Genomic DNA, 14,720 nt, shown 5'->3' with positions numbered 1-14,720 from the left:
GTATTAATTTGTTCTGTGAGCAACTATGTGATAAACACCTGCAGGGGGGCATGAACTCCAACCATTTGGACTAGATTAGTGGTTTTCAATTTTTTTCTACCTCCCAAGCCCCTTTTTTTTTCAGACAAACTCTTATGAAGACCACCGATTTAATTTTTAAAAATGGATCCAAGAGGGGCTCCTGGTTGAAGCAGAAGCTGGGGCCCCAAGCCCTCCACTCTCACTATCACCTTGGTCTCCTGAGTTACCTCCAAGGAATCCCCAAGATTTGAAAACCACGGAACAGAGTCTTCATTAAATTATATCATATCTTCTAGTGTTAAGCAGAGATGTGTAAGATGCACCTTAGTTTTACAAAAGAGTTTGGGGGAAATGTCTTGAATTGGTGTTATAGAAAAAAATGTTGTCTGGGTCATGTAAATAAACTATATTTTCTACCAGAGTTGGCAAACTATGATCCATGGGCCAAATCCGGCTTCCTGCCTGTTTTTGAAATAAAGTTTTATTGGAACAGAGCCACACCCATTTTTAATGCATTGTCTAAGGTCAGTTTCCAGCTATAATGGCAGAGTTGAGTAGCTGCAAAAAGAGACAGGAGAATCCACAGAAATGAAAATATTTACCATCTGCCCCTTTACAGAAAAAGTGTATTTAACCCTGTTCTACACAGAACCCAGTTTAACCTCATAAATTCTGGACACGCGGTTATCTTCAATAACCCCCCCAAATAAATTCTCATTGCTCAAAAGAAAAATATGAACATCAGTGGATGGTGTCTCATGGCAGGATGATGTTAGTAATATTTCTACAGTGTTAGGAATACAGCCCCAACTCTGCTTTTGACAAGCTGTGAGGTCTGAAGCTTGTGACTTTTGCAAAACTGAGTGCTAGGCAGCATGAGTCATCTCATCATTAGGGTATTTATTGCTGCTGCCCAGCACCACATGGGAAACATCTTCCACCAGTTTCCATGTGGGGCTCCTGTCTGGGCCAGGCCTCCATTCTCTCTCTCTGCAATTCCAGCCTCCTCACATCCATCCTTGTCTCCCAACTTTCCATTCTCCACGTAGCAGCCAAAGCCACCTTTAAATAAATAAATTAGATCACATTACTCTCTCGACTCGACCCTCCAAAGGCTGGCCACTGTGCCTCCCCTTCCCACAGCATCCAGGGCCCTGCCTCACGGACCGCCCAACCCTGCCCTCTGCCCGGTTTCTACCACCACCCATCTGGTCTTCATGCAGCTCCAGCCACACGGCCTCCTTTCTGTCCCAGCTCCAAGCCTTGCATCCACTGCTCCCTTAACCTACAAGGTTCATCTTCTTCCACATCTCCTTCCTTTGGGAATTAAGCTCAACTGCTGCTTCTTCAAAGAGAACTTCCTGGACCACCCAGCTAAAATGGACCTTCACGTCTCTACAGTCACTGCCTTTTACTCGATTTTGTTTTCTTCATAACACACATCACTATCGGAAATTATCTAGCTTATCTGCTTACTCCCTTTGGTAGAGCTGGGACTTCTCTAGCTTGTACACCTAGAATGGAAACTGGCATACAACAGGTGCTCAAAAAAGAGCTGTTGAATGAATGAATGATGATATTGTGACAGGCCAGGGACTGGCTAAGAGACTTACACAAATTCTCTTGTTTAATCTTCACAAGAAACCTGGGAGAACGATATTCATTTCCCCAGTCCCCAGACAGGAACACTAAGGATGGGAGAAGTTAGGTGACTTCCCCACAGCTGGATGGCCAGGAAGTCGGAAGACTGCAGACGACTGTTCTAACTGCCGAGCAGTGGTTACGACGGGACTCCCGAGTCCCGCTGTCATTGGTTTGAGTCTCAGCCTTAGCGTCACGGGGCTGCGTGGCCTTGGGCAAGTTTCTTCATCTCGCAGAACCTCACTAGACCGGAGCCAAATGGGAGTAACTAGCACTTACTTCATACGTTTTGTGAGACTTGAATCGGATTACGCACATGGGAAGCAGTGAGCAGAAAACTCAGCAAATGCTAGCTGTTGCTACTTGGTGGCAGAGTGGGGATTTGAACTTGGATCTGTCTAGTACCAAGGCTGGGTCTCTGCTAGTGCATTAAACTGTCGTAGGGTTTCCTGACCCAGCCTTCTCCCACTCGGTTTTGAAGCAGCAGGATTTTTCCACCACCACCCGTCCCCCAAATATATTGAATCTCTGCCCCAGCCCCCAACTTCTGGAAGAGCACGTGCCTTCTGCCTGCATACCTCACACTCCTCATGGCCCCCATCCGCCCATCTGCTGCCCGGCTACGGAAGTGATACATTGGGTGTGAGAGACAAAAAAAGAAACCTTCCTGCACAGTCTCCGCCCCTCTGGGACTGGCAGCCTCCCAGCCACAAGGTGTTAAATCCCAGCTCCGCAGCAAACCTCCTGCAGGGACCCCAAGTCGGAATCAGCAGCAGATGCCGCCAGCCTGCTTCTGGTTTCTTCCCTGGAATCAGACAGCAGTGTCACTGCCCTCCCACCCCGCAGGTCCACGGGGAGCTGGTGCCCCTCCCCAGGCAGGTCTTCTTGGCAAGACCACAGGGTCTTTGGCCAGCCCCAGGGTCTCGTGCGGCCTCCAGCGGGCCGGGAGCCCCACCCACCCCGGGGGGCTGGCCCCCGGCCACCTGAGATGCAAGACCACTTGTTCCTGGGGCCCAGGGGCCGTCCTTCAGAAGCAGCCAGGATTCCCGGCCACATGTGACGCCTCGGTCCCTCATGATGTTTTCCTTCTCACTCCAGAGGGGAGGGCAGAGTCGGTCCCAGGAGCGGGGACAAGTTCCAACCAGCCAGAGACAAAGAGGCCACTTCTCAGAGATGTGCTCTGGGCGGAGGGTACTGGGCACCGGGAAAAGGAGAAGGCGCTCTGCTCCCTCCTCACACCAAGCGACTCCCACCTCCACGTGGGCGTCTGAGTCGGAGGGTCCGGGCGCGGGGCAGACTCACTGCACCCTCTGTCAAGAGCAGAACACCAAACACAGGTGAGCGTCCCCGCCAAGGAAGTACGGCTGGCCAACCAAGCAGGTGGTCCTGAGTCTGAAAGACCAGAGAGGCAATGGCCCAGACGAAGTGCTCAGATTCCCTGACCATGTCTTGCTGCAGGGGAAGAGGGTGTGTGTATGTACGCGTGCGTGTGTGTGTGCGCGCGCGTGTGTGTGTGCAGGGAATTTTGCCAGCCAAGCCAGACTGTCCCCTGGGATCTCGAATCCTGGACTCATCTCCAAGGCCGCCCCCTCCCCCATCTTTCCCCTTGGCTACAAACCCAGACAAGAGAGAGAGCTGGATAGACTCTGCCTCTACAGAGCTGAAAGGAAACCTTCATGAACTGCTAAACTAGAAAGAGAGCGGAAGGTTCCCAGCAAAAATGAACACCCCCAGCATTCAGACAAGTCTTGTTATCTCCAGCTGGGGAAGCAAGGAGGGAGAGGCAGGAGAGAGACACAACATACTTCTGAGAAGCAGTGCTTTTTTTTTTTTTTCTCTTTAATCTTTTCTCTTGGATGGGGGCGGGGGAAGGACTAAAGAAAGCATTCTGACCTAAAAAGCCATTTGCACTTTCCTTCCTCCTTCAAACAGCACTCAGGAGACAGGACTCACAATGGTTAAGGGGCAGCCTGGAAGCACGACCGGGTCGTAATCTCAGTTCAGATTTTCCAAGCTGTGGGAGCCGAGACAAGTTCTCTAGATTTTCCAAGCCAAGGTTCCCTCACGTGGAAATAAGCATAATAGGAGGACCTGCTACCATGTTGTTGTTGTTGATAAGTTCTTATTTGTTTGAGGATTAAATGAGATAGATATTGTGTGTAGAGCATTTAGCAAGTGCCTGGTACACAGAAACCCTCCGTAAATGGCACCTAATGCTGTCGCGTCTCGAGTCTTGTCTGGATCTGAGACACAAATTTGGTACAGGAATCACAGGTGACAGCTCAGGTTCTGACCCACCGCTCCAGGGCTCCTAGGAGCCTCTTTACATCATGGGCTGAAGCCCTAAAGCCTGTAGGCCCAGGAGCTCCGACAGTGATGGCAGAACAAAAGCCTGGATGAGGACATGGGAAGGACCGGGAGCCGCAAGGAAGCTCACACCTCCCATGTGATTTGGTTCATCCTACCCTGACCTGCTAGGCCCTCAGACAGGCACTCGGAGTGAGGACCTCACGGGCCTCTCACATCAAGAGGCGGTTTAGTATAGAGGATGAGAGACTGGGCCCTGGGGCCCAGCCTCTGAACTGGCACCTTGGCTTTGCCACTTACCAGCTGTATGACAGCAAGCGGGAAAGTTACTCAGCCCCTCTGCGCCTCAATGCCCTCACCTATAAAAGGCTGTGATGCGGATTAATGAGTTTGTACGTGAAGGTACTTAGAACAATACCTGGTTCAAAATAAGTGCTAAGTGATGGCTTTTGTCAGGGGCTCAGGTCTTCATTAGATGTCCAGGAATGACTTCATGGCTCATCCTGTGATTTGGCCTATATTCCCAACCAATCTGATACTTTATAATGGTGGTTTAAATGTTTGTCTCCTCCACGACACAGTTCTGTGAGAGCAGGGACCTTGTCTGTCTTGCTCACACCTTTGTATGCATCGAGTAGATGCTTAATTAATTGTTAACTGAATGAATGACTATGCCGGATTAAATCGAACATCTCCTTGCCCAATCAAACCATTTTTGAAGCCCATCCCCCCATACCAGTGGTCCTGAGAAGATAACCTCCTCATGGCCAGTGTATATTCTCTTGTACCTTGGGAAGTTCCATTTTATTATTCTTCCTCTCTGGCCTTACATTGATTTCCTTCCCAACAAAGAAAAAGAAAAAGAGCTCCCTTCAAGGCTCTGGTTTAGTAATAATACCAATAGCAACTACCATTTATTGAGCACTTACTATATACCAGACTCCATGTTAAGGAATTTTATAGACAGCACTTCAGTTAACCCTCACAAAAATCCTCTGAGGGGGCACTATTATTTTCCCCATTTTGTAAATGAGGAAACTGAGATTTACAAAGATTGCGTAACTTTGCCCAAAGTCAGGGGAGAGATTAAAATCCAGGTCCTAATGGTTCCAAGCCCAGCTGTTAACTACCACATAATACCACCCCCAATTTGTTCCTAATTGGGCATTGTTCCTTTCCTGGAAGTGTCAGGACACAAAAGCCCAGAGGAAGATGAGCCAGTTTTCAGTAACTCCACCCAGGTGACTCTATGCTCTCCCAGGAAGATGGCTCCTTAAATCAGTAACTCAGTCACACACAGATTTGTGAGCCTTTTCTCTCCCTCCCCCTCTCTCTCCTGCTCTCCCTCCTTCCTTCTTTTCTTCCCTCCTTTCCTCCCTCCCTCTCTCCCTCTCCCTCCTTCTCTCTTCCCTTCCTGTCTCCCTCTCTCCCCCTCTCTCTCTCATTTGCTCTTGATCATTCCTGGTTATGGCTCAAGGACCAGCCTGATATTCCAGCCCCACAAACAGTTTTGGTCACAGCTGATGGCCAGTTCCTCTGCTCCTCTGCTTCTATCTATAATATAACTAAGATAAGAAAAAAGTTTTAAGGGCCTATAATCTCTCCCCATAAATCCTCTCTCATCTACGTTGCTTTCCTAACCTTCTTACCTCCCCTAGATCCTTTGGGGCCCGAAGGGTTGGCATCACTTCAGTGCTACCTAGAAGCATGGCATCCGGGTGGCTCTCGGGCCCTCTCACGCTCATCTCATCTGGTGGCTTAGGAACTTGGTCTGAAGGCCAAGTTAAATAAACTTCACTCTGGAAGTCAGCAGAGTGGTTCCACTTAAGAACTCAACTTTCCTGTTTAAGAAGCTTTGAAAGGAAGCCTTGATTTTGACTTTAGAGATCAGTGTCTCTCATGGCCAGCGCCAGATCACAGTTCCTAAATACCATTCCCCACAAAAGGAACCAGCATTCGTGGAGAAACAGCTGGTCCCCGACCTGTATGTAAACAATCAAGGTGAACTTGAAACATTTGGGGAGAGGGTGGGGGGTTACGGTGGCCAAGAAGCAAGGAAGTGCTCAGTGAATGATGTGATGAAGTGGGCTTAAAGGGTCTTCGGTGGCCAATTCTGGGACAATTTGAGCATTAAAAAATGATGGTAGCGCTATTAAATGTGGAAAAAAAAGAAAATTCATGAATCCATAGTGCAGAAGAAGAGAGAGCAGGCCAAATGTGGGAAAATAATAATAATGGGTAAATCCAGGTAAAGGATGAATGAAGTATTCTTTCAACTTTCTGTGTATTTAAAACTTTTCAAAATAGAAAGTTGGAGAAAGAAGGAATCAGCTTCTTAGCCTGAATATTCTGAGATTACTAAACCAATATTTCCTGGCCAGGAAGATGTGAAGAAAGTTGTCTCCTGGGCTCAGTGACCTCCAGCCCTTCTCCAATTCTCTTGGTTAATGGAACTTGTCAGTGGTTATGAATCAATCAATCACCTAATGGATTTTAAGACTCTAAGAAGTTAGGTTAATACCAACTGTGACAAGCATTGTCAAGGACAGGGAGCAAATAAAGGTGCTACCACGACTGCTCAGTACTGAATGCTCTATAACTCAAATATAAAAGAGGCTGATACCTTCTGGCATTTGCACTCCTCTTTCCTTCTAAGGTTCTATATGGCACTCAGGAAAAAAATGCCAGGGCGCTACAACGGGGCTCAGCAGGAAGCCTTCCTCCTCCAGGATTAAAGGGCCTGAAAGGATCGCTTGGGCGCCATCTACTGGGTAAATGCTTGCACTGCCACCTGGCTCCCGCACCGTGCCCCAGCTGTGCACAGACCACCCAAGTGTTCAGCTGCCCCTTAACAGAGGCAGGCAGCATGGTGCCCAGCACTGAGCAGACATTCAACAAATACTGAAATGAATTACTTCCTCTTATGAATTCCCTTCACATTTATTTAGTGCCAGTATGAGCTGTAGGTGATAAGAAGCTAATAACAACATATCAATGTCTTCTTAGGGTCAAGCCCTGTTTCCACGAATGTACTGTAAACTCACGGAGGGTTCATTGTATTCCCTGGTGACCAGCCCGGTGATCCATAAGAAATGCTTCCTTTGTGTATGTGGCTGTGATCAGATAATATCCATAACTGGGTGGAATGAGGACAGTAATCAGGTAACATACACAGTATGGAATGAGGCTTTCAGAACAAACATCACGGAATTGAACAAGCATAACTGAACCAACAAAGAATGAGACAGGAGTATGACCATCACTTTGTTTCATAGCATTGACCACACTCTTATTTTGTTTTGGTTTTTGTTTTGTTTTGTTTTTTGGTCTCTCCTCTCTAATTTTCAAGCTCTAAGATGGCAGTGACTACATCTGTCTTGCTCATCATTGCACCTGGGAGCATCCATTCAAGAAATATTTTTTGAATGGTTATGGGTAGATTTATTCATTAAGCATTTTTTTAATGAATGGGGGCATGTGTGCTCCGCTTTGCCTGCCTAGTTGTGATGACCAGTTGCCCTGAGCCAGTTCTGCTGTCCTTGAGAAGGCTTTGATCCTACACATGGCCACCATGACTAATCCAACCAATCAGACTCCATACACAGTCAGCTCTTACACTGAGGCTAAACCCAGGACTCAACCAATAGGTACCATTTGGAAAGACACACCTACAGGATTTCTTGGGGCAAATGCAGTCCTTCTGTCTTTGACCTCGCACATGCAAATATTCTTCCCCTTCTCTGCCTAGTCCGATAAACAAACCCACTTACTCACACAGAGTGTTTAGAGTATTGTTTAGGAAATATTTGTACTCTTCCCCTTGGGATGGAATATACTCTCATACTTGACTGATTTGGGGATTAGCCATGTGACTTCCTTGGAATATGAGTGAACGTGATGTGAGCAGAGGCCTTAAATTTGGCTGTGTGTTTGGCTTGGCCTCTTGTGCTTCTGTGACCCACTCTGAGAAGACCACACGCCAAGTTTCCCCTTTGGTCTGAGCCCTGAACCCTAGAGTTCAACCCAGGCCAACCCAGCTGAAACCAGTTAAACCCCAGCCAACTCACAGACCCAGGATAGAGAAAAATACACATCTGTCCTTTTGAGGTTGTTTGTTACACAGCAAAAACTGACAAATCTATATGAACACATTATCACCACCACCCCTGAAAGCTTCAACTTAGAAATTCTGTTCTCTGACCACAATACCTCTTCCATCTACATGTTCCATTGCTTTATTATCACTAAGCCTGCTTTTCCATCTCATCGAGACCTCCAGTCCCTATTCTCTTTACCCGGTTCTTTTTGGTTTCATGCCCTACCCAACCTGGACCCCTGGACAATCATGTCTCAGCCAACTCTTGCATCAACCAAATGACTGCTTTTATTCATCTCTGCTACCATGCTGCCAGAGAGCATCATCCACCTGTCCTGGCTGCATCACCTACACAGGAGTTCCAGCTTCAACTGGGTGCTCAGCCTTGCTTGGACATGCTTTAAATCATCGCTAGCTGGTGCATTTCCTCATTCATCACGTGGCTGTCCCAAAACTTTGGTACTCTCAAGCCTCAGCTTCCCTTCTACTCTGCTATCATTAGAGATTTCATACCCTGCTTTGCAGAGAAAACAGAGCTATTAGGAAGAACTCACCACTGGGAGGTAGGTGAGTACTATGGTTGAGAATATGGGGTCTGAAATCACATAGACTTAGGTATCTTCCTCCCCCTTTGCCCCAGACTCTTGTATTTTGCAACAGGTTTGATCAAGCGAAGAACACCAATAGCACTCCATCCTCTATTTCTGCAGACTGGAAATATCGTTCATAAGAGTAAAATTACTTAGACTCTAAGACCACCCTGACTGCTCCTGATTCAAATAGGAAACATGTGAAATAGGCTTTTAACGAAACGACGACAGTTTGTACATTGCTCCAGATCCTGACTCTCAGTTGCTGCAGAGGGGAATCTTAAACTGAGACAGGTTAGATTTCCACTCCATTTTCAAAGGATTATTGACTCAGAGGGGGACCTAATAAAGATTTAGTAATTCTCGGAGATCAAGCAGAACCCAGAAAGAATCCCTTTCCTGGGACACGTGGCATGATGACCGTTTGATATGGGTTCCAGGAATTTAACCCAGGACACAAGAAGGTTTCCAATAGAAATTCGTATGTTAAATGCACTACAGACTTAGCATTTTTGAAGCCTTATTCACTGCTTGCTGACCAATGACAACGTGCAATTGCTTCTCAGTGGACATGAGGCATGCTCTGTGCAGAATGCATTGGCTTCATTTAGGAGAGAGGGGAAGATTTAAGAACAGACAGAAACCTCCTGTGGCCAATTCCAAACAGAAGTCCACAATCCATACCCAACAGATGGAAACACATCTTTGCTTTTTACAGTCTTACCTAGAAAGCCCTCTGGCCACAAACTTTCCAGAATTCAGAGTCCAATAAGATAAACCTTAGTCCATGGCAAAGCTGAGACTTTAAAGGAGCACACGCTAGAGATGGAGCTATGTCAGGGTCTACTCACGCATGCAGTCTCCTCCGTACCAGCCCGCGTGGCACTCTGCACAGTAGATGCCCTTCACGTAGAAGTCGTCCAGAGTACCCCCCCACGAGCCGTTTCGGCATGTCTTGCAGTTTTCAAAGATGGTACAACCTGAAAATTTTCCAAGCAGAAGGGTGTTAGATTAAGCACATGCAGGTTCTAATGGGCTGCATGAGAGAGAAACTACGGACCTTCCCAGGACCTTGTCTCAACTAAGGGCATCTGGACCTAGAAAGGTGCCAAAGTCCTTATTTAAAAATGCTCATTCCTAGGAAGACGTTAGAGGCACCAGAATTCAGACTGAGGAGTTTAGGAGGGTGGTCTGAACCAACTTCCTAGTTAGTGGCTGATGGCTTTTTTTTTTTTTTTTTAATTCCATTTCTGGTCATAATTATGAACTTTAAGTTTCAATAAAACACAATGCTATTTAAAATTATTTTGTAATCACTATGTTTTATCAAGCAAATAACACTGATGAAAATACCTCCAAATTTAAGACTAATTGACAGCAAATGCCTATTACTATATGAAAACCAAATCTAAATTACACTGTTGTTTGTACTGAAGGAAAACCCTCTTGCTGGTTGTAAATTTTTCACGTTTTACAGGGATGCCATATCTCACGTAACGTCAGTAACCTGAAAAGTACTATGAGATGTCAAAAACATTTAGTAATGAGCTTCCAGACGGATTGCACATTTTGGTTCTAATGCATTAGTTATAAAAAAGTCTACATGGAGATAATTCACATACCATAAAATTCCCTCTTTTAAAGTGTACAATTCAGTGGGTTCTAGCATACCCCGGAGTTGCGTAACCGTCACTATTATCTAACTTTAGAACATTTCATCACCTTCCCCACAAAAGACCCCATACTCATTAGCAGTCACTCCCCATTCGCCAAGCCCCACCCCCGGCCCTAATCCCTGGCAACCAGTAATCCACTAGTCATTTCATATGAATGGAATCATACAATATATGGCCTTTTGTGTCTGGCTTGTTTCATTTGTGGCCGATGTTTTAATGCAAAATGAAATAACCTGTAGTAAAAGGTAGAATCCATCAAAACAGGGTATTTTTTCTCTTTATAAAAATATTACATGTTTATTATGGAATATTTAGAAAATTCAGACAAGCAAAAAGAATTCAATTAAAAACACCAAAACTTCCATCACCCAGAGAAAATGATCAGTAATTCTTTCTATATATATGAACACATTTTTTTAAATTAGGCTTATACTACATACTGTACATTCTGTTTTTAATAACTTACCTTTTAATTTGATAATAGATAGCAACCATCTTCCCATTCCATTAAATATTCTTCTGTGGCATACACTTCTATAATCAGAGTGTGCCGTCCGAAACAACCTTAATGCCTAGTAATGGGCTCACCCTGGAAGGTGTCAGGCTCCCCCCGACCAGCAGGCCACACCAGACAGGATTGAGCAGACCCTAGTCAAGGGTCTCCTGAGGGGTGGGGGACAGCGAGGAAAGGTAGAGATAATCCAATCTCACTTATTAAAACGGAGCGCTAAGTTCTGGCGCCTCCATTGTCCAGCTGTGTGTCCTTGAGCAAATTGCTTAAGCTCTCTGTACCTCAATGTCCTCATCTGTAAGCCCAGGGTTAAAGACTGTGCCTACCTCATAAAGTTGTCTTATAAATTAAATTCACACTTGTAAAGGGCCTGGCTCATAGCAAGTACCCCCCAAACATGAACTCTTATTATTATTCCGCATTCCCATACCTCCTCCTGGCTTATCCCCACCATAGCATATAGCATGCTCAATTTTAACTGCCTACTGCCTGTCTTCCTGTACAGACTGAAATCAGGGGCTGCACCGTGTTCAACATGATATCCCCCCCACTTAATACAGTATCTGGCATATAATAAGAGTTCCAGAAATATTATTATTTGAGATTTGAGTGAATAAATAAATGGATGAATGGATGAATAATCCAGGCTTCTAAGCCGTTCAAGATAACCAGCATTTCCTTGGGCTAAGAGCATACTTCTTTGCTTTTGGCTAAAATTAGGTTTTCATTGGCCTGTAGTATATACATGCAGTGTACATATGTGTGATTTCTGTAGGGGAGAGACTTGTAGCTCTCTCTCTGCACACCATCCTGACTTTGCTTCCCTCTCCCAGTGTCTCTTCCGACCAGAAAAGAATTGCTAATATGATTCATCAAATTTCACATGGCCCATAACTGGGTCCCAGTGGTCCTTTAAAAGACTGCTTTAAAAGATGGTCTTTTAAAGGCCATCTTCACCCATGTGCCACATTCCCGTCCGATTTCCTACCCACTGTGCCACCAAGGAGGCCAATGGACTCAGAGTCCGCCCTCTACGACCCTGCCAGCTCTCAGCACAGTAACATCCGGGCCATTAGCTGCAAGCCACAAAATCCAGCCTGGTGCTTAAGATGAACAAGGCTGTGTTAAAAAGATGCTAAGTAGCTCACGGTATTGCCAGAAGGGTTAGAGGACCGAGGTCCAAGCTACACAGCCTAGAAACGCACGAAAATACACAGCCACCTTGCTCCATTGAGGGCCCCAGTGCCGCTGGCCACTGCTGGACGTCAGCACTGCCATCCCCACCACCACGCCCCTGGACATCGATCCTCGTGCAATTACTGCCATCACAAGAGAAAGAATCGTTGTCCAGCATAATGATAGAAGTGATAGAAATTCTTAAACCAGGCTCAGATCCCATTTCGCACCTTTGAGACTGACAAAATTCCAAAACAGCACACTCTGTCGCAGACTTCGGGAAAACGGTACGCTCACGTACGGCTGCTGTGAATGCCAATGCCTGGAGGAGAATTTGGCAAAGGCTGGCAAAATGACATATGCACCTCCCTTTGATGCAGCAATTCTTCTTCCAGGAATGTACCCCAAAGATATGCTGCAAAAATACTAGCTGATGTATGCCTGAGGCCATCCACTATAGTAGTATTTATAACAGCAAAAAGCTAGAAACAACCCAAAGACTCATGAACTATGGTAATCCACATGATGCAGTTATATGCAACTGTAAAAAGAAACGGAAAAAAAAACTGCTTTATTACTGTCCGTGAGTGATCTCCAGCATATATTGTTAAGAGAAAAAAGCAAGGCAGTTAGCAGTGTTTATGGCATGCTGTCTTTTGCGCAAGAAGGGGAAAGATACAGAAATGCACACACATATTTGCTTGTATTGTCAAATATAGAAAACAGATAGAAACAATAAACCTAACTACACATCAAGTAGATGTTATAACACCACAGACAAAAGAACTACATCAATTGGCTTTAAAACATAGTATTTTGACTCTATATACTCAGTGAGATATATTCTAAGGTGAATAAAAATCACTATCATCAGTGGTCTTATTACTAATACCAATAGTGCTGTAGCTGTTTTGTACAATTATAAGATAAAGCAAGTAAGTGATTAAGTTAATATTATCAGGAAACAGGATTTTCACCATGAGAGAAAAGACATACAAATATAAAATCAAAGAAGTTAATTAACAACCTTGGAATATTACATTTGAACTTGAGTAGCAGCAAAAATTCATTTTAAAAAATACATGTTTTCCAGCTCCATCCACTTAAAAAAACATACAAACAAAACCTTGTAACAATGACAGTCCAATAGCAAGGCACACCTCAGGTGACCAGATCGTGGTCTCAGACCAAAGTTGTTTTGAGAAGTGGCTGATTCCAGATCTGGGGTAGAAAATATACAAGAAGAGGTTAAAATATCTTGTCATGCGAGAAATCAAGAAGTCTTCAAAAACAGTGTAGTCATGTCAGAAGAACACAGAAAGACATAAAGGGGCACCCAGTGTTATGAGTTGTGTGCATTAAAATAAATAATGACTGAAATGGATTAAATCATATAAATAAATTAAAATGCCTGCATTCATAATGACACACACACACAGAGAAACCTCTTTGATCACCAGTAGGGACTGCTAGGACACCAATTCACTATTTTTGAAAATCTTTTTTTCTAAAAAAGCCTTTCTCTCGCCTCTCCTTTCAGGGCAACCAGATGGTTGATATGGGACAGTTCTTCACTACTCAGTCTGAAAGATCCTTCCTAGCACCAGTCGGCGTGATAATATTGGGCGCCTCCTGTATGATGTAATAAGATGCTGGGTGCAGGCGTGGCAGACGTTGATGCCCTTCTGTATGATGCAGTAGGAAGCGCACAGCACTGCCTATGAAGGTCTCTTATTTATTCCACGACCTCATGCCAGCTCATTAAATCAAAGCCCCACCCTCATAACAGTAATCGCTAGGCTTTTGAAAATATTGAAAATTGTTCAAAGACTTCAGAATCCCTGCTAAGGACCCCTAGTCAGGAGACCCTGGCTTAGCTCTCAAAATTTCCTTAGAAAATTTGGAGGCACTACTCAACTATTTCCCTACAAACCATTCTCACCATCAGGGAATTGGAACGGTAGGTTTCTTTTCTGGATCAAATGTGCAAAGGTTATACTGAGGTCACTTCTATTTTTATTTATTTATTTATTTATTTATTTTGCGGTACACGGGCCTCCCACCGCTGCGGCCCCTCCCACCGCTGCGGCCCCTCCCGCCGCGGAGCACAGGCTCCGAACGCGCAGGCCCAGCGGCCATGGCCCACGGGCTCAGCCGCTCCGCGGCATGTGGGATCCCCCCGGACCGGGGCACGAACCCGCGTCCCCTGCATCGGCAGGCGGACCCCCAACCACCGCGCCACCAGGGAAGCCCAGCTTTTACCTTTTTAATGAAAAGATCTCCAATGTTACCAAATATCTTCAGGATGTAGCCTAAACATCATAGCACAGCCTCCAAAGCCCTTTGGCTTGGAGCCCCCTGTTCTCTCCTTCAGATTATTCTCTCAGTCTTTGATCTATCTCTTTCCATGTTTCTCATCACACACACACACACACACGCACGCACGCACGCACGCACGCACGCACACACACGCACACACACCCCTCCAGGCAGACTGAGCTACTTGCGATTCCCTAAACTCCATGCTTTCTCTTGCCACAGGGCCTTATCACATGCTATTCTCTATGGCCTGACCTCTCGACTGGCTCCCCTTCATGCTTTTCAGTTTGCTGCTTCCATCTTCAGCACACATATCACCTCCTCTAATAAGTCATCCACCCACATCCGCATCCAGACTCCCATGGTACCCATGCTTCTCTGTC

The 14,720-nt window shown here is 45.5% G+C and overlaps 1 protein-coding gene across 3 annotated transcripts in view; it reads right to left on the bottom strand.

The window, feature by feature from the left end:
- The window catches only part of PAMR1 (peptidase domain containing associated with muscle regeneration 1), a 168,957-nt gene that overhangs the window by 36,658 nt on the left and 117,579 nt on the right, over positions 1–14,720 (bottom strand). For all 3 annotated transcript variants that reach the window (XM_030864695.2, XM_030864694.2, XM_060303360.1), the window contains one exon: positions 9,507–9,635. In XM_030864695.2, the coding sequence (XP_030720555.1) occupies positions 9,507–9,635 (129 nt within the window). The remainder of the gene's footprint in view (positions 1–9,506; positions 9,636–14,720) is intronic.

This window comes from Globicephala melas, chromosome 8 (assembly GCF_963455315.2).
Source record: "Globicephala melas chromosome 8, mGloMel1.2, whole genome shotgun sequence".
Taxonomy (NCBI): Eukaryota; Metazoa; Chordata; class Mammalia; order Artiodactyla; family Delphinidae; genus Globicephala; species Globicephala melas.
This window is presented reverse-complemented; position numbering and strand designations above follow the sequence as displayed.